We start from the raw sequence: 26,505 nt of genomic DNA, 5'->3' as shown, positions 1-26,505 counted from the left end.
TTGGGGTGTCTTAACGTCCTCAGAGGTGACGTGATCTCATTCCCCTTCCTTTAAGAAAATGTTTTCTTATTTTTCCCTTTTTTTTAGAGACTTGTTCGTCTTTGACTTTATTTTCCCTCTCTCTCTATCTTTCTCTCTCTTTCTCTCTTTTATCACCCCTTGCTCTTTATGCTCCGTTTAGCCATGCTCCTCTTACGCGTCTCTTTTTTTTTTTACTTTCTTCCTCTTTCTTTCTTTCTTGCAGCTCTTCAAAGGGCCATCGTTTATTTAGCTCTCTCTCCCTTTCCCTTCCCCCTCTACCCCCACCCCACTTTTTCTTTGGTAATTAGCATCTGAATGTCTCCCAACAGCCTCGTATGGCATCCGATTCCTCTCCGAGAGATGAAATTGTTTCGTTGGTGTAATGAGCGGATGTTTAGTCTGGTCACACATACATACGTACGCACGCACGCACGCACACTACATATCGTTTGTAGATTTTATTTGCATATTATGTTTTCTTTCCTCTCTCTCTCTCTCTCTCTCTCTCTCTCTCTCTCTCTCTCTCTCTCTCTCTCTCTCTCTCTCTCTCTCTCTCTCTCTCTCTCTCTCACTCTATCACCAGTGATAGGACCTTGATTTTATCACTTTCGAAATATGAAAAGGTTACTCACCATCACCCAAGCTACCCTTCCCCTCTCCCCCCCCTCCCCCGGCCATCATGAGCCTATTGTCAAGATTTCTTCTCATCAAAATATGACGGTGTTGGGCCTATGCCTCCAGCGTCCGTTACACCATTATTAACGTATAAGAGAAGGCCACCCAACCTATAAAGAAATGCAAAAGGAACTTCTTTCAGATCTCAGCCTGTCCCTTCATTGCAGTTTATTGCTGGTTCACAACACTAGCGAATGATTGACTCTTGTAACTCCCCTCCGGAAGGCGCGTCCTAGGCCTATAGAATTCGCCTGATGGATATCCCTTTAAAAGTCGATATAAATTAGTAATCATAAAACCAGAAGGCGACACGGCCATTAGCGAGGCCCAAGCCAGACACTGGACTCGGCCGGCGACTCATATTTTATGCTAATTGATGTCTCGAGCGTCGCAATTTGTTCGGGACGCGACTCGAACGGCAATTGTACACGCGAGAGAGAGAGAGAGAGAGAGAGAGAGAGAGAGAGAGAGAGAGAGAGAGAGAGAGAGAGAGAGAGAGAGAGAGAGAGAGAGAGAGAGAGAGAGAGAGAGAGAGGCTACGCAGGTCCCTCCTAAAGAATACTAAACTCTGTGTCCCTTCTTTCCCTCCCGACTGCACCCTCCTTCCCTCCCCTCCTATCCCCCCCATTGCCCCACCCACCCAGGGGCCCTATTCGCAGCCAGCAAAAACACCCCTCTACTTGTGAGGCAAAAAGTTCCTCCAATGTTCACTCAGTCATAAGACTTTTTGCACGATTTTGCAAATGAATGAACGCATTTACATCTTCACAGAGTCTACAGGAGGCTCTTCAATTGCGAAATTAGGGCAACGCAAATAAATCAAATCAGTTTTTTCTTTCTTCATTATTTTCATTTTTCTCGCTGCAACGATTTCTTTTGGCCACCTGTCCTTATCCCTAATGTCGGCCTCTAAACTCACCTCACAAGAAAGGAAAGGAAAAAGAAAGGAAAAAAGGGAGTTAAATCATGTGCCATCAGGATCAGCCTCCCCCCCTCTCCTCCACCCCAGGATAAATCCCCCCCAAGCCCGCTACTGGTAAGCGATCCTTCAAGGACAAGGGGAACTAATATCCCCTGAACGAGAAAACGGGAAAAAATCTCCCGTTTCTTTCGGTGTGCGTCTCAACCGTCAAGGAAAAGGCGACCTTGATCGATCTCGAACCAGCCAGCCCTCAGGGGGAGATTTAAGAATAATAACCGAACAAAAGAAAAATGAGAAAAGGGGGCCCAAGGAAGAGGAGGAAAAGGAGGAGGAGGAGGAGGAGAAGGAGGCTACCGTCTGTGAGGCACCGACGTCTTCTTAGAGCGACAGACGAAGGTGAATGGCGGTGTCGCGGAGGAGCACAGATGGTCGATGGATTGGCAGAAGTCGCGTGGCCGCCAGGAGCTCTCGGGCATTCTTCCTTCTTTCTCTTGGCAAAGGCATTTTCATAAATCGACCCGTTGGCAAAGGCTGTGTCACTCCTCTGAATGTTTGGTGATTCGCTTTTCTTTCCCGAGAGAAAAGAGCAAGAGAGAAAGAAGAGAAAAGAGAGACCCCGAGAGACACAGAACGCACAGACAGGTTAATGTTTCACTCAAGCTCCTCTCCCTCGGCCCGAGACTTCCTGTCATTGTCTACCTTAAACAGTCCCCCGGTTTATGGCGCCCGACACCCCCGCCAGACCGCACGACGCCCACCAAATTTACGAAAGAGCTATCCTTGTTATCTTAAGCATGCGACGCCCCTCAGGTGGTTGCGGGAGGAAGCTGTGGCCGACGACTCCTCTCTGACAGACGACCTGCAGACCGATTGACGACGTACGATCCGGAGGGGGGAAGGCGAGGGAAGAGGGGGGGGGGGCGCAAGGAAAAGAGGGACATTTTCATTCCCTCTTCGAAAGACATTCCGGAGGCGCAGACGGTGACTTCAACGCTTTCGTAAATACCTATCTTCAACCTCTCCCTCCTGGTCGCGATCATCTTACTATTATTCATGTCATACACCCTACTTCTTCCCCCTTCTTCCTCTTCCCCCTTCCTCCTCTTTCTCCTCCTTACTCGGAGCGTAATTACGTATCATAACACTCCCCTTTAATTAGTGATCGGTCCGTTCAGACTGGTCCTCAGGGTACGAAGACTTGATAGCGCGCCGCCCCAAGGTAGCCGCACGCGAACCAGGTGACGTGGGGCTCGATCCTCAGCCTCGGGCGATTTGCCGAACTGGTTTGATGTGCGTGCGTGTGCGTAGACTGTTTGTGTACGTGTGTGTATGTGTGTGTCTGTGGCCTCTCTGGGTGCACATGTGTTGGGGGGAGGGGGAGATGTAAGAATAAGTCTGATTCTTTTTCTTGTCTCCTGATTTCAGTCTTGACCCTATTTTTCTCTCTTATTCTGGTTAAAGTCCAGATGAACATTTTATTTTTTCTTAAAGGTTTACACGTATAGCCCACAATATATCCAAAGCCTTAAAGCCCGTGATAGAGTTAGGTTCCGAGCATGCGATCCCGAGCGATTAGAACGGTCAGTCATCATATTGCTCGCGGATTTATCCTACTTAAGAGGGATTTACCATCTTGGGCTCTATGGATTCGTAGGAGAACGGCGGTAATCCCTTTCTGAGGACTCGGGTCGCGCGGTCTCAGGAGGGACTTAGAAAATCGGTTTTGAAGTTTAATAAAAATTCAAGTGGAGCGGAAAAAAAAACGAGAAAATAAACGGGGAAAAAGTGGGAGACATGCGGGTCGGCTTGGGATTCGAGGTTGCTTGCTACTTTCTGCTGCTCTTCGAGACACAGCAGCTGCATGAATATTGTGTTTTGACGATCGTGTGCCGTTTTGGGAAGTAATGTTTCCGGTTATAAATCATCTATCACTTTTTTTTTTTTTTTTTTTTTTTACATAAGTGTGTTGGCAGCGAGTGTTGGTGTTAATTATAACGAGTTAATGAGACAGCTGGAGCTCACAGCCGGGAGAAGACTTGACGTCAGATGCGATCGACAAATTTATCGCCGCGGACAAACGGGCGTATTCTTGCGCGATCGGGCGTCGGGCAAACAAGCGGTGTGTTTCCCGGCGGGGCGCGACCCTTATCGGCCGAGATCCAGCAGCCGATTCCCCGCCGATGCGACACCCGATGCCCCGAACCCCGACAGATGCCCTGATAACTCATCGGGACATCGAGTCCGGCATGTACCTGGTGTGGGTTTTGTGGAGTTATAAATAGCGTGGCCACGCGACCCCTTTGTGCCCACAGCCCCACACGCCCCCACACTTCTAATCCTCTGAGGCCATAGTCACCGGCTGCGAATGGGAAACTAGTCCTTCAGCCGGGCCTCCACAAGGGCGACAACTGCCGAAGGAGGTCGCGGGGCCCTTTGTTGATTTTGATAGAGAGCGGTCGTGTCCTCCGGAGTCCTGGAAAAATGGCCGAAATTTCGGAATTAGTCCAGCATTGTGCGGGCGGGCTATAAACCCTTTGACGTTGGCTGGAAAGAGTTATAAACATTTTGAGCCCCGCGCGCCCGTGGTTCCGTCCCCATTTCCAATTATAACTGTCAATGTGTTTACAGAATTGTGTGTTTGAGCGTTTGGCCGGTTTGGAAGGTCGGAGGGGGGGGGGGAAGGTGAGTTTTAGCGTGAAAGGTGAAAAAGAGAGTTCCAGTCAGCCCCCTCCCCCCTCCCCTTCCGCTAAACTCCCTCCACCCCCTCCTGTTGTACTGGGTGTCGGATACGGCGACAAGAAGACGGATAACCTTCATTACAGAAGACAATTAAATTCTCGCCGGATAGAAGACATAACCCGAGAGAGAGAGAGAGGGGGGGTGGGGGGTCTGAAGCCGCAAATTATCCGAAAACTTCTTGGGCGACCCTGTGACATTCTCACGCCATCGCGACGACCACGCCTTTGGGACCTCGAAGACGCCAACCCTTCCCGGCTTACTTTGGAGGGCGCGCGAGCTCGTCCGACTTGCGATGCCCCGACCAATTTCCAGGGACATTAAGGGCCATGATGTAGTAATTTTTTTTTAGAGGGGGGACATAGCTATTTACTGCACCGCTCGCTCGCTCGCTTGCCAACCCGTCCGGCCGGCCGCTGAGTAAACACACCCTTGTAACCGCCATCTCTATCGTAGGCCCAAGATCTCACCTAGGCCTACTCTTCCCGCCCTCCTGACCCCCCCACCCCCAACCCCCTGCCCCGCCCCGACACACTCGCTGCGCAAACTAGTTATGTCTCCATTAAGCGAAGGTGCCACGGGATTCGGGTAATTATCATGTTTACACGAATCCTCGGGACATGGACAGGGGGGGGTGGGCTAGGAAAAGCACACCGCAAAATTTTCCCGTTCGAAAATCTTCCGTAAATGACCGCAAACGGCCAATACGGCTCACTAACGATTCCTAACGACTGTCATTTGGGCTCATGTGGGCCTTCCATTACGCATCGTGTAATGTGTGTATGGGTAACTCGGGTATATACTTTGTTGTCCCCTCCTTCTTCTTGTTCTTCAACTTCTCTCTCTCTCTCTCTCTCTCTCTCTCTCTCTCTCTCTCTCTCTCTCTCTCTCTCTCTCTCTCTCTCTCTCTCTCTCTCTCTCTCTCTCTCTCTCTCTCTCTCTCTCTTTCTCTTTCTCTCTCTATCTCTCTTTCCCCCTTTCTCCTTCTCTTTCTCTCTCCGTATGTGACTCATGCTAGGTCACCGCTACTCAGCCAGCCACACAACCGCAGCGAAACCCACCTATTCACCGCCCACACAACAAACCTTCGCCCGAACCAACACGCTCGTAACAAAAATCCCCCCTCCCCCCACCCCCCTCACACACCCTGTCCTTTCACGCAGGGCCCGTCACCCGTCACCCTATGTCACCCTCGGCCACCCGCTCTCCCTCGGGACAAGACAGCAGCGCATCTCCTTGATGAAGACTCGTCTCTCTCGCTCCTCCTCATCCCTCCTCCTACTCCTCCACTACTCTTCGTCCTCTTTATTTCTCCTCACTCCTCCTCCTCCTCCACTACTCGTCTTCCTCTCTATTTCTCCTTACTCCTCACTCCTCCTCCTTCTACTTCCACTCTTCTTCTTCCTCACTCCACCTCCTCCGCTGTTCTTCTTCCTCTTAATTCTCCTCACCCCTCTCTCCTCACTCCTCTCTCCTCACTCTTCACTCCTCACTCCTCACTCCTCACTCCTTCAGCCATCCATCAGTGCAGCGAGGTCCCCCGCCGAGATGCGGCAGGAGGGTGTTCCGCTGCCTCTAACTCACCCAGCGACCTCCAGCTTGAGGTACGCGGCCTCCAGCACGCAGGAATGTGTCAGGCGGGGGGGCGGGGGGCGGCGGGTGTCCCTCTTCCCTCTCCCCCCCCCCTCTCTCGGTCAAGCGTCTGGACTCTGATGGTAATGATGATTGTAAGATGCATTGCGTATCATCTCAACTCGAAAGTTGGAAATGTCGTGTTTCTACTCTATAATCTTTGGGATTTGTATTGATAAATGAAGAATTGTTCTCAAGACGTGATAAGACCGGGTAGGGGGAGGGGGAAGAGGGGGGAGGTGGAGAAAGGAAGTGAGGTCTTAAGATACACGTCGTTAACTCGTGGGCAAAGAAGGAGGAGGGGCGTGCCCAGCCAGGCATATGGGCGTGGAATGGGCGGTTAGACCAATACCCCCCTCCCCCTCCCTCCCCCCTGCCGAGTCGTGCCATACAACCACACAGCCTCAACCGCCATCATGGGCTGACCACACACCACCACCTCAAGCCCGCGGTCCAAGGCGCCCGTGAGGCATCGCTCCGTCTCGTTATCTATGTCTTCCTCCGGCCGTATTTGTCTTCCTTTCTCGGGCTTTTGAACTTCTTATCTGATGTCTCTTATCTCCGGAGATGGGATCGAACCTTTGACCTTAAATGGCGCCTTTCTTCCTCTCCTCTTCTCCTTATGTTTAGGCCTCGGTTTTCTTCTATTGATTCTATGTTTCGATTAATCACCACCACGGACATCGTTAATTCCCACGGCTTTATCCTTTAAAAAAAAAAAATATATATATATATACACGTTTCTTTCTCTCTCTCTCTTTTTTTGAAAACTCAAAAAACCACCAGTCCCGATTTCCAGTGACTCATTTATTCCCTTTTGTCAATTTCTTGGTTAACAACGTCGCGCCGACATAGCCACATCAACGGCAAACAAAGTAACCAGCGAGCGACCGACGCGACCGCACGGGGCAACAAGGCGCGGAGGAAAGAGAAAGTTCTAGACCCGGGTTGTGGTCTCGACTTTTCATTTCGCAGTATTTGCGGTTTTCTTTTACCCGTTTTTGGGGTTACGATGACGTGACATGTGTGATGTGTGTTATAGATGTGATTTATTGGGACGGAAAAGGGTGTTTATATATCGGGGAAAAAATATCTTAAGAGATGCTTTTAGATACGAAGGGTGACGTTACTCAAGACTGAAATAGACGAGCGGAGGAACGTGAGTCACGTGTATGAGTGTGCACCTTGATTTTAAAAACCGTTCCTAGATAAACAGGCGCTAATGAACGTGGAGGGGAGGGGAGGGAAGGAGAGGAGAGGAAGAGAAGAGGAGGACATGAGTGTGTTCCCATGAGATCAACTTGCCTCGGCTCGATCTCGTGACCTACTAGATTATCCTAGAAACGACGGCCATCACACAGGACAGTGAAATAATACCCGGATGTAAGGGAAGGGGAGGAGAGGGGAAGGATTTCTACTATTTCAAGTTCGAGTTTTCCCCTCCCTGCCTATGGAAGCTGTCGCGGCCAGAGGGGAAGTGTTGATGTATGGCGTCCGGCAAGAGGGGAGATGCGAAAGAAAACGGAGGCTTTTGTGATTTTTTTTCTTATTTATTTGTATGAATTTCATTGCACTTTTTCAGTGCAAAAAAGCTGTACTTGCAAAAAAATGGCACAGCAAATGAAACTGGATAAGTGGGAGGGGGATAGTCACGTGCAAGGTGTGAGGCTGCGCCGAGTAATCAGGGCAGCCAACCGCACCGCTCGTGTCTGACCGGAAGTGACGTCAGGAAACAGGGTTGCTGATATTGATGAGAAGGCGACAAAAATATCTTATTATTAATCATCATTACTTTTATAAAGACAAACCTTGATAAAATAGAGCCAATCCTAGAAAAAAATAAATAAATAAATAAATAAACACATAGTCAAGCGCCACACTGACATACATCCGCGCCTGTACTTCCGGTGCCGACGCGAAACATATCGTTATGGGCGACCATTTTTGCGGGCGAGTTGTCGAAACGGAAGCAAAGCGTGCGCGTGCGTAGGGTGGAGTCGTTTAAAAGTCCGGGAAACCAACGCCTCTGCCACAATTATATTAAATTATAGGGATGCTGGTGTCCACGCCTATGTGTTAGTCGGGTTTATTCAACGTCCTATGTTTTTGTTTGTCTTCGCTAATTTCGGTTCATTTCTCCGACCGTGAAGAAAGATGTTGCGATGTGGACAATCTAATGTGTAATTATTTGATCCTATGTATCAGAAACATAAACGGGATAGGATGCGAACAGAGGGGATTCAACACCGTAAAAGTTCTTTGACACGATATGCGACCTCGCACCCAAGCGCACCCCTGACCGCAAACCTCGATGCTCATTTGTCACGTGTGGGCAAATCGCGTCACAGGTAAAAGGTTTACTTTTGCAGCGGTGGACGGATGAAAAATTGAAATAATTTTGGCTGTGGGATCACACACACACACACACACACACACACACACACACACACACACACACACACACACACACACACACACACACACACACACACACACACACACACACACACACACACACACACAGATCGATAGATATTCCTAATCGACGCATTTAGGACCACACACAATAGGATCTCCTTGAACACGACCTTGCTCAGGAGGGATTTAGTTGTAAACAGCGCGCGGGCGAAGATCCTAAGCATGTTAATCCTGTACAGACCCTTTGTCTCTCATCCTAGTCTTGACCGCAAGTTCCATCCTTCGATAAATCCTTCCCAAATCCGGCGTTGGTCCCCCCCCCCTCCCCGCTCCTTGTGTAATGCCTCGAAGAATGTTGTAAATACAGTCTTGGACGCGTAGGCTATGCGATCGCCAGGGTTTTTAATGCTTCGTTAGGCGGGGAATGTGCGTGTGTGTGTGTGTGTGAGTGAGTGAGTGAGTGAGTGAGTGAGTGAGTGAGTGAGTGAGTGAGTGTGTGTGTGTGTGTGTGTGTGTGTGTGTGTGTGTGTGTGTGTGTGTGTGTGTGTGTGTGTGTGTGTGTGTGTGTGTGTGTGTGTGTGTGCGTGCGTGTGTGCGTGCGTGTCGCTTTTGTGTGCACTGTCGTTGTTTGTGTTGGCACGAGTTGGTCCTGTGTTTCGCGCGGAGGCCGAGCCATTCAAGACTCGAACACGTGCTCGTCTCGACAAGGCAGCTGAAGGGCTCTCCTGGCCGTGATTACAGCCTCATCTATGGGTGAATGGGGGCGGGCGAAGGGGGGCGATTGTACGGCCAAAGAAAGCTGATATAATAGCCCTAATGGGTGGAGGTGGAATGAGGACTCGAGAAGGAGAGGGGGTGGAGGGAATTACAGAGGGGAAGAGAAAGAGAGAGTGAGGAAAGGGGAAGAGAAAGACTGTGGCTATGGGTATTTGGTTACTGCTCAACAAGGTATAGACCGCAGCCTCCCATCCCCCTCCCACCCCTTCTCCTCCTCCTCCTTCATCTCCACCCCCACCCCTTCCTTTCTTCCCCCACCCCCACCCCTACCCCCACGCTCCCCAACGAGTACTTGAGGAGGAATTTTGATGCAGCCTTAGATACCGATCCAGATTGTGGGTTTTCGTCTTTTGTCGCCAAAGCCTTTTCTTCTTTTCTTTTTTTTCCTTCCTTTTTTTCTCTCTCTCTTTCTCTTTCTTCGTTTATCTCGGGGAAATCGAGAGAGGGAGGTTTAAAAAGCGAAAGGCTGTGCATTTTACCTTGGCCTATTTCCACTGTGTCTTGGTGGTTGATGAAGAACATGAGAGCGGTTTAGTAGGTTGAATTAATAAACCTCATAACTGAAGTTGCTATCATCATCTAAGGATTTTCTATATAATTTATTATCGACGAAACATGTATTATGTATTATTTTTCCATACATTTCGTTCACATTTTCCGGTCGAAGTGGCAGGCCCTTTTTGTTCGTGATCCTCTCCATGGCAATTAAGTGTTGTCCAACTTTTTAAACAGCCGGCTGCCCTCGCGTAACCGGGCATCTGGAGGCACCCAAGGGGATCAAGGAGTCCTTAATTGATTCCTGAGGACGCCGTCATGCCCCGCCGGCGCGAGGGGAGTCCTTCACCTGGTTAAGGAGGAGGGAGGGAGGGAGGGAGGGAGGGGCGCTGCGTCTTCGATGTGTGTGTGTGGGTGTTGTTGGCGTCGCGGACTTACGGCGTGTCTGGCAATTTAACGCCGCCGTCTCAGGACACTGGCTCCCCCTCCCTCTCTCCCCCCTACCCCTCTAACAGGCGTCGCTCGCGGAGGTTAATGAGCTGCAAAGTGGGCCATCTGCGGGACTGTCCTCCTCGCTTCCTTATCCCGTATCCTCTTGTCTTCCTCTGCTTCCTTGAGCTTGTCCTGGGAGGGGGTCGGGAGGGGGAGGGGGAAGTCGTTGCACACTCCGCTGGGTCGTGACATCAACGCATTAATATCAACACGAATTAACGCTGATGTCTTGCACGTTATTATACGGTGTGAGCAGAGGTGTTCTTAACAATTCAGTCTTGCTTGAAGACGGTAATAGATTTTCTTTTCTCACGCTTTGCAGTCATTCTTTCAGATCGCTCGTTTTATATATATATATTTTTTTTATTATCTAATATTGGAAATCACACCTCAAATTCGCCGTTTCAGAGGTCGGTTACATTACAGTATATAAAAGCAACAGGCGTAATACACCCAATGTGCCGGGATTTTGGTACAGTGAGGAGCTTCGTGTGCCCCCCCCCCCTCGGTGCCCTGAGTGTAATTTCGCTGCCCCGATGAATGCGTGTGTGCCCGAGTGATCCCGCGGGCGGAGCTGTTGCATTTCGTTCCGTCTCGAGTGCCGGAAAGGTGCGTCCGTCCGAGGCGCTGCGTCTCCCGCGGAGCTCGAGCGAAACTTTCCGTATTTCCCCTCCGCCGACCGTTACGTGAGCGCGTCTTCTCCAGGTGCAATGGTCAGGACTTTCTGAAGCCGACACGTGCCCATGCCCCCCCCCCACCCCCCTCTCTCTCCTCCCTCTCTCCCCTCTCTCTCTTCTCCTTCTCGTCTCCCTCTATACCCTCCCCTCCTCTCTTCTCGCCTCCCCCGTTCTCTTCTCTTCTCTTTTTTCTATATGTGCCTTTGCCTTTTATTCCGTTATCTCCTCTTCCCTTTTGCCAACCCCCTTCATTTATCAGATCTTGCACTTTAACTCTCTCTCTCTCTCTCTCTCTCTCTCTCTCTCTCTCTCTCTCTCTCTCTCTCTCTCTCTCTCTCTCTCTCTCTCTCTCTCTCTCTTTCTCCCTCTTTCTCTCCCTCGCTCTCACCCTCGTACTCGCATGCACATACGACCAATTCTTCCCTTCATTTTGTTTTTCTTACACTTTCTCCAATTCTTTCTTTGACCCCCTCCCCCTCCCTCCACCCCTCCACCCCCTCCACCGCTTCACGTCAGATCTCGTGTCTCGACCCAGAAACCGGTTGCACTTTTCTTCTAGGCTGTGCAAGTCCCCTCTCCCGACCCCTCTGTACCTTACCGTCTCCTCCCCATCTCCCCTTCCCCTTCCCCTTCCCCTTCCCCTTCCCCTTCCCCTTCCCCTTCCCCTTCCCCTTCCCCTTCCCCTTCCCCTTCTCCTTCCCCTTCCCCTACCTTTTATCACTCCTCTCTTCCCTTCTCCTTCCCTCTCTCTCCCTCTCTCGACCTTCCTCCCTCCCCTTGCTACTCTCCTCTCTCTCCTCCTATATTCTTTTCCCCTCTCCTCCTCCCCTTCCTTCCTTCCAACCTTTCCCTATTTTTTAATGGGATAAAGAGGCACTATAAACATGAAGCCGCAAGACCTCAAAGATTTTTTAGAGAAAAGTAAAGTAAAAAAAAAAAAAAGATAAAACATTAGGAGGCAAGATTTTAGAATAAAAGTAAAGTATATAAAAGATAAAACAACAGAAAACGAGAGTTTTAAATAAAAGTAAAGTAAAAAAAAAAAAAAAAAAAAAATCCGGGATGCGCACCGCCCTAATCCCAACGGCGTCGGCGCTATGTGCTTGCGCGCCTCGACCGTTAAACAAGGGCGTCCATCTTTTCATTTTTTTTTTTTCAGTTACAATTTCTCTCTCGGCTTTTCGCTTTACGAGGAGAATGAACACATTCACACCGAGGCAATGGGGGGAGGGGGGAGGAGAGGGAAGAGGGGAGTAGAGAAGGGGAAAGGGAGGCGAGGGGGAGGGGAGGGGTGGGGTGGGGTAGGGTAGGGTGAAGAGGGGGATAGGTCGCTGTTGGTCGTTGGGACAAAGGTGAGAGGGGGGGCGGGGGCTCGGGGCCACGATAACGGCTGGATCGCTACCGTTGGCGGCATTGACATCGCCGGCCGCCTATAGGACTCCCCTCTTCCCCCCCTCCCCCTCTATCCTCTCCCCCCCTTCCCCCACGTTCATTAGGTTTCGGGGACCGGGGTAAGCAAAATTATTAGTCAATTTAGGCAAAACAGATAAAAAACACATACTCTTTTCAAAATATACGTTACGGATATGTCCTCCCCCCTCCCCCCTTATCAGTAAATAAGAATACGTAAAAGCAAGAAAAATCTGCAAGCAACTTTAACACCAAACCGAATTAGAATTTTTCTGTCTCAGTCATAACGCCCACTTTGTTATTATAATAAGGCGTAAATGAGCCATAAAAGCAATAAATAGTGCTAATTATAATAGCCCGCCAAAGTTGTGTCTAATGGCGGATGACGTCACAAACCGCAGAGAGCGGGTGTGCTTGGAGATCCAGGTGTGAGGACGCACCACTCACCCTGTGCTTGCAAGGCTCATGCACGCACGCACGCACGCACACACGCAGATACGGGCTCGAGACAGGTATTCAGATTATATCATGAGCGTGAGAGAGAGAGAGAGAGAGAGAGAGAGAGAGAGAGAGAGAGAGAGAGAGAGAGAGAGAGAGAGAGAGAGAGAGAGAGAGAGAGAGAAATCCTTCTTTCAATAGGAGGAAAATTAAGGTGTGTGGTTGAAAGATCTGCAGTTTTACGATGGATAGAAAGAGGGGAAGAGCTAGAGGGGGGGAGGGGGGAGGGGGAAGGGGGTCGTCGAGTCGTTGAATCAGTCGCGAATTGGAGTAATGACTGAGGCCTTTTTGTCGTGCCGTTGGGAGGTGACTCTTTGGCGTGAGTAATGACCTCTTGATGATGTGAATTCAACATAAATCTTTCAAAAAAGAGAGAAGAAAAGCCGAGTCGTGGCTTATGGATACGCTCTGACCTTATTTATTAATGGGTATTATTTTGTAGCATGGGGTTATATATCGGATTCTAAAGGGGCGTCTAAAAGGGGGGGGATGGGATGCGGGTGGGGGAGGAGGGTGGCAGAGACGAACGGCGGTCGGTTCGGGTCTGATGTTCGCCTCAATAGCCCCAGGTAGGCGTAGTAGGCCCGAGAAAGATGACTCGAAATTTGTCAATTCCGAATGCATTGCCTTGAGGCCCGGATGGGGAGGGGGTGTGGTGGGGGGGGTATGAACTCGGGGGCTGGGTGGATGGGGAGGGGTGTGGCGTGCATGTAAGTCCATGGCTCTGGCGACGGCAAAATGCAGTTGAATGTTTGCGTGCGCTTTATGCGTTGTTGACACAGGCGGGGCGTGGTGGCCGCGGGGAAGGGCGGCAATCACGGGCCGCAATGAGCCTGCGCGGCGTGTGCATGCGGTGCTTGCGGCTCCGGCCTTTCAAGAGCATTCAAGCACGGCAGTGTAGGCACAAAGCGGGCGTCGCGCCGGTGGTACTGCCTCGACACTTCATACGGCTCGATTATGGCCAAGCGACGCCATAAATTCGGCTTACACGGCGCCGGCTTTGTGGCTCACTAGAGTGTGAAAGATGGCTGCCCTCTAGAGCCGCGTCCGCCGATGCACGCAGGCACAAGTGGGCGCCTGCGGATCATCCTCGCGGACTGCTGATATTTTATGGCGGTCTCTTCTCTCTCTCTCTCTCTCTCTCTCTCTCTCTCTCTCTCTCTCTCTCTCTCTCTCTCTCTCTCTCTCTCTCTCTCTCTCTCTCTCTCTCTCTCTTTCTTCTTTTTATCTCTCTCTCCTCTCTCCCTCTTCCTCGCCTTTCCGCTGTCACAGGCTCCTGTGCCGGTCGTCTGTCCTTATCAAGCTTCCTTTTTTACCCTCCTTCCTCCAGCTCTTAGTCCTCCTCCTCCACCTCCTCCTCCTAGCCCTCCTATTGCTCCTCCTCCTCCACGTAGTCCTCCTCCTCCTCCTCCTCTTCCTAGTCCTCCTCCTCCTTCTCCTCCTAGTCCTCTTCCTCCTCCTCCTCCTCTCTGAGCCAGAAAGGTCCGCGTCCCCTCCTCAGCGGCCCAATATACCCTCTGTCGGCGCCAGTTTTTACATGGCTTGCAACGGGATCCCTTGATTGCAGCTTTTGGCACCGGCTCCTGTTGGTAGGTTTGCAAATGAATGCAATGCGAGTTGTACTTAATGCCCTTCGGGTGGGATGGGGTCAGGGGGACGAGGAGGTAGGGGAAGGTTGTGTGAAGGGTGGGTGGGGGGGTGGGTGTCCTCTGGCGTTGGCTTTCAGACAAATTTTCACTTGATTTACGGCGTTTCTTCGAGAGTTACCTGGGCGTGTGAAGAGGTCCTCGCGGGTGAGAAGTAACTTGGTAACAGTAAGAAATAAGGAGGAGTTGGAGGAAGAAGGGGGGCAGAGGGAGGACGTGGAGGGGAAGAGGAGGTAGAAGGAGGAGGGAAGGAGAGGTTGGAGCGAGGAAGGGAGGGATAGGGGGGAGGAAGAGGTAGAGGGAGGGTAAGGTATATTCCTAAGAAGCAATGGTGAATGTCGGGCCACCACCTCCTTCTCCTCCTCCCCCTTCCCCCCTCCCCCCTCCTCCCTCCTCCTCGCTCTGTGTCCACGTGCTTTCAGGCGTCTTGCTGGCAGGTATTCACGGCTCTCCCTCAATGACGCGGGTCGGGAAGGTGCTCACCTCTCGCCCTCCATAGAGCTCAGCCTCCCTCGCTCTCCAAAGGGCCCGTGACCCTTATCCGCTTAGGGTGGATGGGTCCTCCTGACGCGCATGAGGTGTTTGGGAGTCCCCCTCCTCGAAGCGTCTGGAGGATCCCGGATCATCCCCGCCAGGGTTGCTAGGGACGTCCTCACAAGGGCGTCCGGGGGAGGTAGGGGCAGGTGGGAAAGGGGGAGGAGGGAGGAAGGATCGGACGGGCGGGCGGGCGGGGACACGGAGGGACGGGGGTGGGGGGGAGGGCGAGACGGGACATATTACCCAAGTTACATAAATAAGACGTCGATGAGAATGTTTGGGTTGTGTGAAAGACGAGGGTGAGTAGGGTATGGTGAGCCTCCCCCTCATACCACCACCTCCTCCTCCTCCTCCTCCTCCTCTTCCTCTTCTTCTATTCTCTCCCCCTTCTCGCTTTCCTTCCCTCCCCCTTTTTTTCCCCCGCTGCGTCTCCCTCTTCTCGCATCCCTCCCGTCTCTCTCCCTACCCTTCCTCCCTCCCTCTCTCCCTACCCTCCCTACCCCTCCTCCGGGTCCTGTCTGATACCCTCGGCTGAGAAGATGAATGTTTTGCGAGGAGTAAGGGCTCTGCATCCCTTCGTACCCCGACTGCAATACATACATTACAAACCTACGCACATGCATACATGCGGATCAATGCGAACTTACAGGCAGAGATACACACACACACACACACACACACACACACACACACACACACACACACACACACACACACACACACACACACACACACACACACACACACACACACACACACACACACACACACACACACACACACACACACACACAAACACAAACACACACACACACACATACACACACGCACAGACAGACAGACAGACAGACATGTACATCCGTTCCCAAGCCACACCTTGAACAAGATAAGTCGAGGAAAATCCCCTTCGCGCGATTGCTTCGACTTTTCCCAATTTGTTATTTGGTGAGTGTGATATTGACACAGTAATGGATGTGGCGAGAGTGCATAATTCGCGTGAATTATGACCTCGGGAAAGGGTCGGGTATTTTTAGCATGGAATATACATCAAGAGCTTCGCGGATGTTGAGCTCCACAAGTGTTGGTGTTCTTTTTTTTTCATGTGCTTGCGGTTTATGTGCTTGTTCAGGAGGTTGGTGATTCACTCCTGCTCTTGCCCCCCACCCCCTTTTTTTCCTTGCTTCTATCTCTCTCTTTCTCTCTCTCTCTTTCTCTTTCTCTCTCTCTTTCTCTTTCTCTCTCTCTTTCTCTCTCTTTCTTTCTCTGTCTCTGTCTGTCTCTCTCTCTCTCTCTCTCTCTCTCTCTCTCTCTCTCTCTCTCTCTCTCTCTCTCTCTCTCTCTCTCTCTCTCTCTCTCTCTCTCTCTCTCTCTCTCTCTCTCTCTCTCTCTCTCTCTATCACACACACACACACACACACGCCAGACAAGTCCTAGTGAATTATTAGCGGGAGGGCGGAGTCATCCCTTCCAATCGATAGGAACCCCCGATACTCTCATAATAAGAAGTAATTTCCCTTTCACATTCGGGAGAGAGAGAGAGAGAGAGAGAGAGAGAGAGAGAGAGAGAGAGAGAGAGAGAGAGAGAGAGAGAGAGAGAGAGAGAGAGAGAGAGAGAGAGAGAGAGCGTGTCTGTGTGCATAGGATGGTATTAGTTAAGTGGGTTGACGCTACGGCTTACAATCTCACCCGCTGGCTATCAATTTATTACCATCTCATGCTGTTCGAACGCCATGGACACCTATTACAAATTGGTGCATTTTTTAATGGAATTATCCCCATGTGTATGTGTGTGTCTGTATCTATTTATCTATCTTTCGATCTGTCTATCTATCTATCTATCTATCTAGCGTTGATAGTATAGCCGTAGTAGCAATGGTAGCCGTAGTACTAGCGGCATCAGGAGATACTGCTGTGTCACGCCGGAGCGCCACTACTACGAGAGCTTCCGGTTCTCGTAGCCCTTACTCTTCGTGGGAAACGCTCCGGTGGGTAGACGCGCGGACGCACATACACTACGTACGCCCGCGCTTTGTTTTACATACGCAGATGGGATGCACGATTGCACGGGTTCTACTTGCAAGCGCGGCGTGAGAAGAGAAGCCTTGCACGTGTGATTCGGATTTCCACGGCGTAGACGCATGCACGCGTAGACCACCTGAACACACGTCCTATCCAGCTGTGCGTGTAAACGGCGGGGGATATTTCGCGTGCCGGCCGTAGTGCCCGCGTCGTTGGCGGCGGGACCTAGACGACTGGATTTCTCTGGACGGGACTTTTTGCCGTCGCCGGGCCCCGCCGCTCGACAGCTGGCAAGCGACTGACCCGGGCTCGGGTGCGGCCGCCTTCGCCATCCTTCGCCTGCCCGGGTCTTACCCATGAATTAGTCAATAAACCCCATTTGGTGGAAGGTGTAGATTTTCGTAATGGTGAAGCTAGGTCGAGTTTTTCTTTCTGCTCTCTCTCTCTCTCTCTCTCTCTCTCTCTCTCTCTCTCTCTCTCTCTCTCTCTCTCTCTCTCTCTCTCTCTCTCTCTCTCTCTCTCTCTCTCTCTCTCTCTCTCTCTCTGTCTCTCTCTCTCTCTGTTTTTCCTCTCTTCCTCTCGTCATCCCTGCCTCCCTCCCTTCCTCCCCTTCCCATCGCTAAAAGACTAAAAAAAAAAGAGAAGAAAAGGTATTTGTGTTTTTAAGCAGCTCTGTTTTTATACCGAGCAATAAACGTTCCTTTTAGTCACTGCGTTTACCGCCTCGAGTACCTTTCTTCTGACAGATTTTTTTTCGACGCAAAAAGTGACGTCGTAGAGATTGTCTGTCTGTCATCCAGAGTAACGCGAAGGAAACGAGGGGTGGGGAGTGACGAAGGATGGGGGGGGGGGGAAGTAGGGGTAGATAGGGGGGTGAGTTATCGCGCTGGCATTTCCCATCTCTATTGCTTTTTATTATCCATTGTAATGAAGTCCTCGGAATATGGGGCGAAGCGAGACTCGTCTAGTGCGAAGGTGAGCGAAATTAGAGGGGAGGGGGTTGGGGGGGTGAGAGGAAGCGGCAGAGGGCGAGGAGGAGGTGGAGAGGAAGCAAGAGAGTTGGAGAGGGAAGAGGGAGTGGGGCGGGAGGGGGGGGGGTGGCAGTATACCCACGCTTTGAATAGGCCTCGCAGCCATGCTTACATCGTGATGGGTGCGCGTATAGGCCTACCAGTAAATTGGCATAGTTTCGTGATGGAGTAATTGGCGTGTGGAATAGGATGGGCGGATTTCGAGGGCGTCGGGAGGCAGGCTCTGATTACAATATGATCATGTGTCGGTGATATAAAAAAAGGAAGAATTAATAGGCCATACTCAGGTAGCGGTACATGCTAATGGGGCGAAAAGGAAATATAGGCCTATAGATTGAGAATCCCCACCTCATTTACATGTGACTGACGTGTTAAGAGAGAGAGAGAGGAGAGGCCTAGCGAGCAATATAGAGATCAGGTTTTAATGCGATTCAGTCCAGTTAACAAGATCGGATCGTCAAAGCGAAGAGTGTGATCCCATGCAGATTTCAGAGAGGGGGGGGGGGGTAGAGGAGAGAAAGGGAGGTGGTTGGAAAGATGAATATTTCCTGTATTTTTCTCCTAGACATTACCAGAACTTATGGAACCATCAAAGTTCCAACCACGATACCATGTACTAACATCACAAACATCAGCTAACTCATATTGGTATCATGTTTCCAACCACACAACTACGGATACCAACCACACACACAAACACACACACACACAGACACAGCCCGAGGGTACCAAGAGGTGGCGTGGAAAAAGGTACCGCTAGAGAGAGAGGATGTTGGAAAGGAGGGAGGGGGGAGGGGTGATAGTGAATGCATTAATAATGGAGATTCAGATGAGATTTATCGGTATTATTAATATTATTGATATTGTTTTTGTTGTTACTGTTATAAAGAGGAGGATCACATTTCCTTTCGTTACTGTGGCATTATTTAAAACGTTAGGGGGATAAAGTGAACGTAGCTTTCAACTAAATTATCCTTATGTTTATTAGTTTCTTCCGAATGGTAGATTAGTCCTTTTGAACAGTAATTCCAACATCATTGTAAGTGTCTCCATTTCAGACCGAATTTCTATCTACATCATAACACGTTTCACTAAATTCGAAAGCGAGATAGAAATACCCAGCAACAGGCAGCCAGCGGGCTTGAGAAAAACACTAGTTGGACTCTCGACGGCCGCCATTTTTAAATGTCCAGGTGGTAGTAGAGGACCGCGTGGCTGTAGAAAACGGGACGCGGTGTACCCTCAGTTTAAAGGAAATTGCGTGATTTTTTAAAGTTCTTTTGAGTGTTTGTTTAATTTAATCATATACGTAAAACACTTAGGGGTTGTTCCACAATGGGCTGCAATATCAAGGCTATTGCTAAGAGAAAAGAGCAAACAGAACGGTATCTTAACAGGGCGTTTAAATACCCACGCGGTAGCGAGTAGACGGTATACAAAAGACCAGCCTGTCTAGCCCTGGGGCGTCACAATGCCGTCTGGCAGCTGATAGAAGAACCTTCATAGCTACCCTCCACTGCCCTCACAACCTACACAATCGCCTCATAACCCAACAACAAGAAATACTTCACAAATAACACAAGTTTCATGATCTCTCGGTCGCAGGAGCCCTCAGGCTGTTTGTGTGTGAGAGAGAGTGTCTGTGTGTAGCTGGGAGAGCAGGGAGCACCAGGCTGCTTCCAGTGCACCACGTGGTCTGTTCTGTACTCTTTTCTCTTCATTTGCTATTCTTTATTTTCGTCTCCTCTCCTAGCTTCTAGCTTCAATTTTCTCCTTTCCTCTCCTAGCTTCTATTTTCTCCTTTCCTCTCCTCTCCTCTACTCTCATATATTCTCTCTCTCTCTCATATATTCTCTCTCTCTCTCATATATTCTCTCTCTCTCTCATATATTCTCTCTCTCTCTCTGATATTCTCTCTCTCTCTCTGATATTCTCTCTCTCTCTCTCTCTCTCTCTCTCTCTCTCTCTCTCTCTCTCTCTCTCTCTCTCTCTCTCTCTCTCTCTCTCTCTCTCTCTCTCTCTCTCTCTTTCCCTGACAGTCCGTCCGCGTGTGTACACAGCCTGGGATGATCCATTTAGTGCATGCGTGTGTGCCATTGCTTCGAACGTGGCCGAACACGGGTTTTAACAGCCACGGTTCAACGAACGGCGAGAGGAAAGAGGAAGCCGATAAAAATAGGAGGTAGTTAACAATGGGCAGGTTGAGTTAATTAAGGGTTCACCGAAATGATTCCGGACGTTCAACCCTTTAAAGGCCAATGCAACAGTGGACACGCGCCGGAAACACGGGAGAGGAAATGTCCGGATGAGAGATCATTTTCCGGAAACTACAACGCCACACGAAGTAGTGATCCGGAGGCTGGAAGCGGCGCGGCGGCGGCGGCGGCGGCGGCGTGGGGGATGATGGGTCGACGCCGGCCTGGCCATGCTCTCTCTCGGGCGCTTCCTGACGCTTCAGTCGTGTCATCTTTTTCCCTTGAATTATATATATATATTTTTTTTTGAGGGGGGGAGGGGGAGGGTAATGTTTCTTGCTTTATGTTCTTTTTTCTTCTTCTTTATTCTCTTCCCCGTATTGTATGAGGTTCAAAGATCGACATGGATCCAAATGAACAGAACTGTCGGAAGGGCATAAGATCAACAACCAACCAGCGAATAAAATCAATGAATGTAGAAAAAACCAACAGAAATTGATAAACAAATACTGAATCAATATAAAAACAAATACCAAATAAATGGTAAGAGAAAGTCTAGCCATGCAAAACCAGAGAGAATTCAGCACCACGTGTTAAAGGTCCCAGAGTAAGGTCTATCGCCGGCGGACAACAGAAAACGGGAAGAGACTATTTGAAGCGAAGGTGGGGGGGGGGGAGCGCTACTACACTTTGTCATATTCACCTTTTTCTGTATTGTGTTCTCATACTGTTCATGCTGGTCATGGGGAGGGATAGTTACACTATATAGTTTTTCTTTCCTTGTGAATTTGGAGTCTTCGATAGCGAGCATGCGCGTGGATATTATAGGTACAATATATATATATATGTATATATATATATATATATATATATACTATTTTATTATATGATTTACATATTATATCTCCTCGCAAGTTCTCTCGGTCAGGTGACTCACCAAATAGAGCGATAAAACCCCATAAATCTCCTCTGGCGCGGGGCCGTTGGGCTCAGAATCCGCTGTGAGAGGCCGGCGCCGCAGCCCTAAGGGTCAGCCCCCGTGGCCGGCGCCTCCCCCGAGCCCCCGGTGTCTCCCAATCCCTCAATACATCCCCGTTCGACACAACAACAATGCGAAACAAAGGCGCGCCCGAGGACAATGGCGGCCGGCTCGGGGAGGACACAATGGGCTTGCAGGTCGTCGCGGAGAGGAACTTGCCCTCGCGGGGGGTGCGCGCAGGGGGGGGGGGGGGCGAGCGGGGGTGACGAGAGTCGGGCCGCGGCTGGCGAAGTTCTTCCCGCTGTGGCCTTGTCGGGGCACTCGGCGGGGCGGGCGAGGGGGGCCGAAGGGGCGGCGGCCGGCTCGGGCGTATCATTGTTGCAGATAAGCGTGAGGTTTGCGGGCGTCCATCGCGGCGTCTCCGTGATTGGCCTCTGGAGGTCGTCATTACGCGGCGGGAGGGCGCGGCGTCCCCAAGAGGCTGGGGAGCCCCCTTTCGAGGCTAATGGCGGCGTAATGGCAGTATGTAAATGGGGAAAATCTCCCTGGCCCTTTGAGGAGCGACGCGCCATTATGACTCGAGTGCGTGGCCGAGGAGGAGGGCGGGATGCACGCAGGGCTCTTTCGTCCAGAGCGCCTTCCTTTGTGCTTCCTGCAAGGAGCCCGGGTGCTGCTGGAAGGGAGGGACGGACTCGGTTATGAGCGCGTAATGCATCCTACCAGTCGCAAGGACCGTGTTTTTTGTCAACCTTAGCATTAAGGCATGGCGCGGCGATCCGGGCGAGCGGCGCGAACAATTGCCGGAGGAGAGTGTGAAGCTCAGGTATTGTCGGGAGTGACATGGGTCAGGTCCTGCCGCTGTTTCCCCGGGACGGCGGCGGAGAGGCGGCTTTTGTCGCCTTCGTTAGTGTGTTCCCATTTGGGTCCTGGCATTCATCCCTCCCCGCCCCCCAATCCGTGTTTCCTGCCTTGAATATACAAATCTCGCTCGCTGGCTACTTTCTTGACACACACACACACACACACACACACACACACACACACACACACACACACACACACACACACACACACACACACACACACACACACACACACACACATATAAGCATGTGTGTATGTATGTATATATATATGTGTATATATATATATATATATATATATATATATATATATATATATATATATATATATATATTGAAAATACACCTCGCCAGATCCACTTTGCCGACCCTGCCTTTCACCTGCAGGACCCATCCACCTTTCGAAGTCCCTGTATTGAAGTGGTATTAGCGATATTAGCTGGATGGTTGTCTTGGGGAAAGGGAATGTTTACCGACATCTATGACCCCTATTACAGAGAGCACAAAGCCCATATTCCCTTAATGATGGCCAGCACTCCGTTTCTTGAAAGGAAGCCCTAGGTCTTAGACCAAGTGTTCGTTAGGTCGCCTTTCGCGTGTCTGCCCCACAGGAGAATATCAATCGGGATTAAGAGGGATGATCCTGCCTCGTGGAAATTTAGATTGTCAGCGAAGCTACGGCCGGGAGCTGCCTACAATCACTCCCGCCGCCAGATTTAGATGTAGGAGGCGATAGAGCCCGGCCAGTGTTCGCTGATTTAGATTAAACTCCCGATAAGTATGGTAATGGGGCTTCTGGTCTCAGCGGGGGGCGGGGGCGATCGGGAGCCTCCGGGATCTTATCGGCCCGGAGTGTGTTGTGTGGTGGACATTATCCGAGCCTTAGGAACGGCTTGATCTTCTCTGGAAATGGCTTATTCTGAACCGTTCCCCGTAAGCCGCCTGTTTCGAGACTAATGTTCGCGTTTCTTCTTTCCGCAGAGCCCGAGTTCGTGCAGGTGGAGCCTTCTGCCGTGGCGGTGGCGTCCATCGTTGCTGCCGTGCGCGGCCTCAACGTCGCCGAGTGGGCGGCCATCCTGTCCAGCCTCGCCGCCGCCGTCAATCTTGACGCCCACGCCCTCCAGCCCATCGTGGAGCAGATCGAGATGGTTGTCGAGAAGGAGACCGCGATCCTCCCCGAAAGCATGCACGTGCAGCAGCAGGCACAGCAGGCGCAGCAGCAGCAGCACCCTACCACGCCCACGAACAAGCAGCAGCCCACCTCGCCCATGGAGTTTTTTGACGGCAACGAAACTCCGACCGACCTGACGGACATCCACTTCTGATGCCGGAGCCGTCGGTAGGGCGTTGCATGTCGGCCGCAGCGGCCTCGCGGGGCGCGGCTGCGGGGCCTTAGACGTAGAAGTCGTAACGGACGCGCTGCAGAGGAGACGTGGCCGGTGGAAGTCCGAGTCCTCACATCCTCCACCGCGCCTCAGGTATCGGAGGATCGAAGGGAGTCCTTGGCGAGAGCGCCCGCTGATCCACGCGGGCTCGCGAAGGGACGCCCAAGCAGATCCTCAGAAAGGAAGAAAAAAGGTTTTCTTTTTCAAGCGAAGCTGTAGCCTAACCAAAGACATTTCAAGGAGGAGGTGAAGTGACCGCGACTCCCGATGGCCTCTGCACACGGGTGGAAATCCAAAGCCCCTCGGGAAGGGCCGCCGGACGAAGCACTCCGGCGAGGCCCCGAGGGGGAAGCCAGCAGGAGGGCCGATCGAGGGAACAGCCGGCTCACGTCCTGACGCAGCGCGATCTGGCTCATACCAAATGGTGTAGATCTCAGTCATTTCTCTGTATCCAGTCAAAGTCAGGGGCGGGGGACCTTGGGGGAACCAGCGGCCCCTCCTTCGCGAGTTGCACGGCTGCCTGCGGCCTCGGCTGTTTCTCAAGGGTGCTCCCAAAAATAGATAAAAAAGTACAACAAAAATTGCATTCCTGAGATTCAGTCGAGCGCCAGCAGCCGGCGACTTGGGAAGGAAGGGAGGCCTCGAAGTAACTAAACCACAGGAGAAGCAGCGCCATCAGTCGAAGATGGCTGATGGAGGGTCGAGGTTGAGAAGGGGAGACGAAGGGCGTGGTGACACTCCGTCGCCTCCCGCTCTCCCGTCTCTCTCCTTCCTCGCACCCTTTTGCCGAACCTCTTGGTGTACAGTAGATTAAGTAGTGCCTTAAGAGACAAGCCTGTCTGCAAACCTGTCGTATTGCAGGCGAAAAGTTGCCACGTTGCATCGCTCTCGGTGATGTCAACGAGAGCCCATCGGTCGCACCGAGTTCGAGAAGAACATCGGGAAACGAAGAATCGCTCTCGTCCCCAGCTGGACTCGAGTTCCTGCAGGAAGCGAGAGCAGTCGCCTTCAAGCTCTACGCGTAACTCCCCTTCTATTCCTTCACAAATCACGTTCTAACACGACATGACGTGTCAGTATTATTTAAGTCATAATCAAATATATTGTTAATGGAAACGTCAGAACCACGGTGCTCTTATATATTTTTTTGGATTCTCAACAAAACGAGGAGGACTCTCGCGGATTCGGGCATTAGCTTGGGGAAGGTCTCAGTCCAGTGTTTGTGGATGCTGTTCTGAACGTAACAAACGAACAAATTCCATGATCTCGTAGGTTTTATGAGAAAACCATGCGCAAATAACATTGTTCTCTCTTGTATAAATCATATTGTGTATATATTGTGTATACTTGTTAATATTGCTACTTATAGGCTGTTTTATAATATATATTTTGAAGTATGTATCATGGATTCCAGTGTCGCTTCGTTATGAGATATTTACCTTTTTTTTTCTCCCCCCTCGAGTATCAGGAAACAGTTTTGATGCCTGAATATATATATATGTGTAATCTTTCATTCCTACGTTTGTACTTGCATCCTATTTGCGTTCTTGTAAATCCAATTGCCTTTTTTTCGGTTTGGTAACGTATTTTTTTCGAGTGTTTGTCAACCTCTTTACCTGAATAAGTGCCTTTGCCGAAACTCGGAAGCTCTGTCTAGAATGTATTCACTTCCGGAGAGTGTTTGTAGCGTAAACGATCAACTTGTCGGATCTTCTGTTTGTTTTTCATTTTTTTTCTGTACGGAATATTTGTGCCTTATACAAAAAAAATAATTCCATGAGGCGATACAAAATTATGATTTGAAGAATTGTGATGTCTTTAGAAAAAATTAATTGTCACTGTTTACAGTTAATTTATAGAGTAATATTATATTTGCTATAGAAACAAAATCCATATTCTGCACACCCGCAGACAGGAGAAGGAAAGATTTATCGATATAATTTTTAAGTAATTGCGAATGGTGAATAGATGCATGTTTGTCAGGCTCGTGAGAGTAATAGTGATGCTTGGATGAGTAAAATATTTTAAAGAAAATCTTCAAAAATATTATCCTAGGATTTATTATAGTTACGATTATCCTTTTTATTTTATTTTTTTATTTTTTTTCGTTTTCTACAAAGCACAAAAAAGGCCCTCCGTGGGTTGATTTTTTTTCTCGTATGTTCCTCTAGTAATTATGATGAAATGGTATTGTATATCATTATCACTTTTATTATTATTATCATTATTTTATTTTTATTTTTTTCTGTTCGTATTCATATTTATGTCTCTGAATGTAGTATGGCGTGTGATGACCTGGACTCAGGTATTCTCTAGTCGCGACCTTCTTTTGGGTATGGGAGGGGGGGAGGGGATGGGAGGGGCAGGGTGGGCGGGAGGGGAAAAGGACAGCAATGGCGAATCCAGTCTTTTCTTTTTTTAATTTATTAATTCTATCCCTCCTTTTTTATTCTTACTGTTTTTTTCTTCTTCTTCTTTTCATATTTTCCTATTTGGCTCTATCTTTTTTGTTTTGGTACATATATATATATATATATATATATATATATATATATATATATATATATATATATATATGAATATCCCCCCCCCCCTTATTTTTTGAAAGAGATGAAGTCACCATTTCGAATTTCCCTCCACCTCCGTTTTCTTTCACGTGTAAATCAGTATTTGATTAAGTCTCCCCTTTATTTATTAATTTTTTTCAATCTCCTCTGTCACATAATACACACATAATTTATGCATTTCACAACACAAATATAGAAACATTTTTTTGTTTATATATATATATATATATATATATATATATATATATATATATATATATATATATATATATATATTTCTAATATGAGCCTGGCCGTCCATGCTGACTTTTCCCGCGTTAGGATGAGAAAAAAAATTATCTTGTACCTCGATTTTTTTCTCATAGGGATTACCTTTGTAAACTTTCTACAACTTTTTATTTTTTATTATTTATACTTTCTTTTCTTTATTTTAACGAAGCGTTGTGTTGTGTACAAAAAAAAATCACACATGCTTTGCGTCCGTAGTGTTTCGTAAGATAGAAACAAACTTTTTTTTTTCACCCATTTTT

At 49.6% G+C, this 26,505-nt stretch overlaps 1 protein-coding gene across 1 annotated transcript in view; it reads left to right on the top strand.

Moving 5' to 3' along the window:
* The window catches only part of LOC122260688 (G1/S-specific cyclin-D2), a 45,070-nt gene extending 19,323 nt beyond the window's left edge, over positions 1-25,747 (top strand). Inside the window, exon 4 of the mRNA XM_043028065.2 lies at positions 23,005-25,747. Coding sequence (XP_042883999.1) covers positions 23,005-23,348 — 344 coding nt within the window. The 3' untranslated portion in view covers positions 23,349-25,747. The remainder of the gene's footprint in view (positions 1-23,004) is intronic.
* The last annotated feature ends 758 nt before the right edge of the window (positions 25,748-26,505 follow it).

Source organism: Penaeus japonicus, unplaced genomic scaffold (genome assembly GCF_977035675.1).
Source record: "Penaeus japonicus unplaced genomic scaffold, GWHDUDI00000001_assembly GWHDUDI00000032, whole genome shotgun sequence".
NCBI classification, from domain to species: domain Eukaryota; kingdom Metazoa; phylum Arthropoda; class Malacostraca; order Decapoda; family Penaeidae; genus Penaeus; species Penaeus japonicus.
Note: the sequence above shows the minus strand (reverse complement) of the source record. Positions and strands in the feature narration are given on the sequence as shown.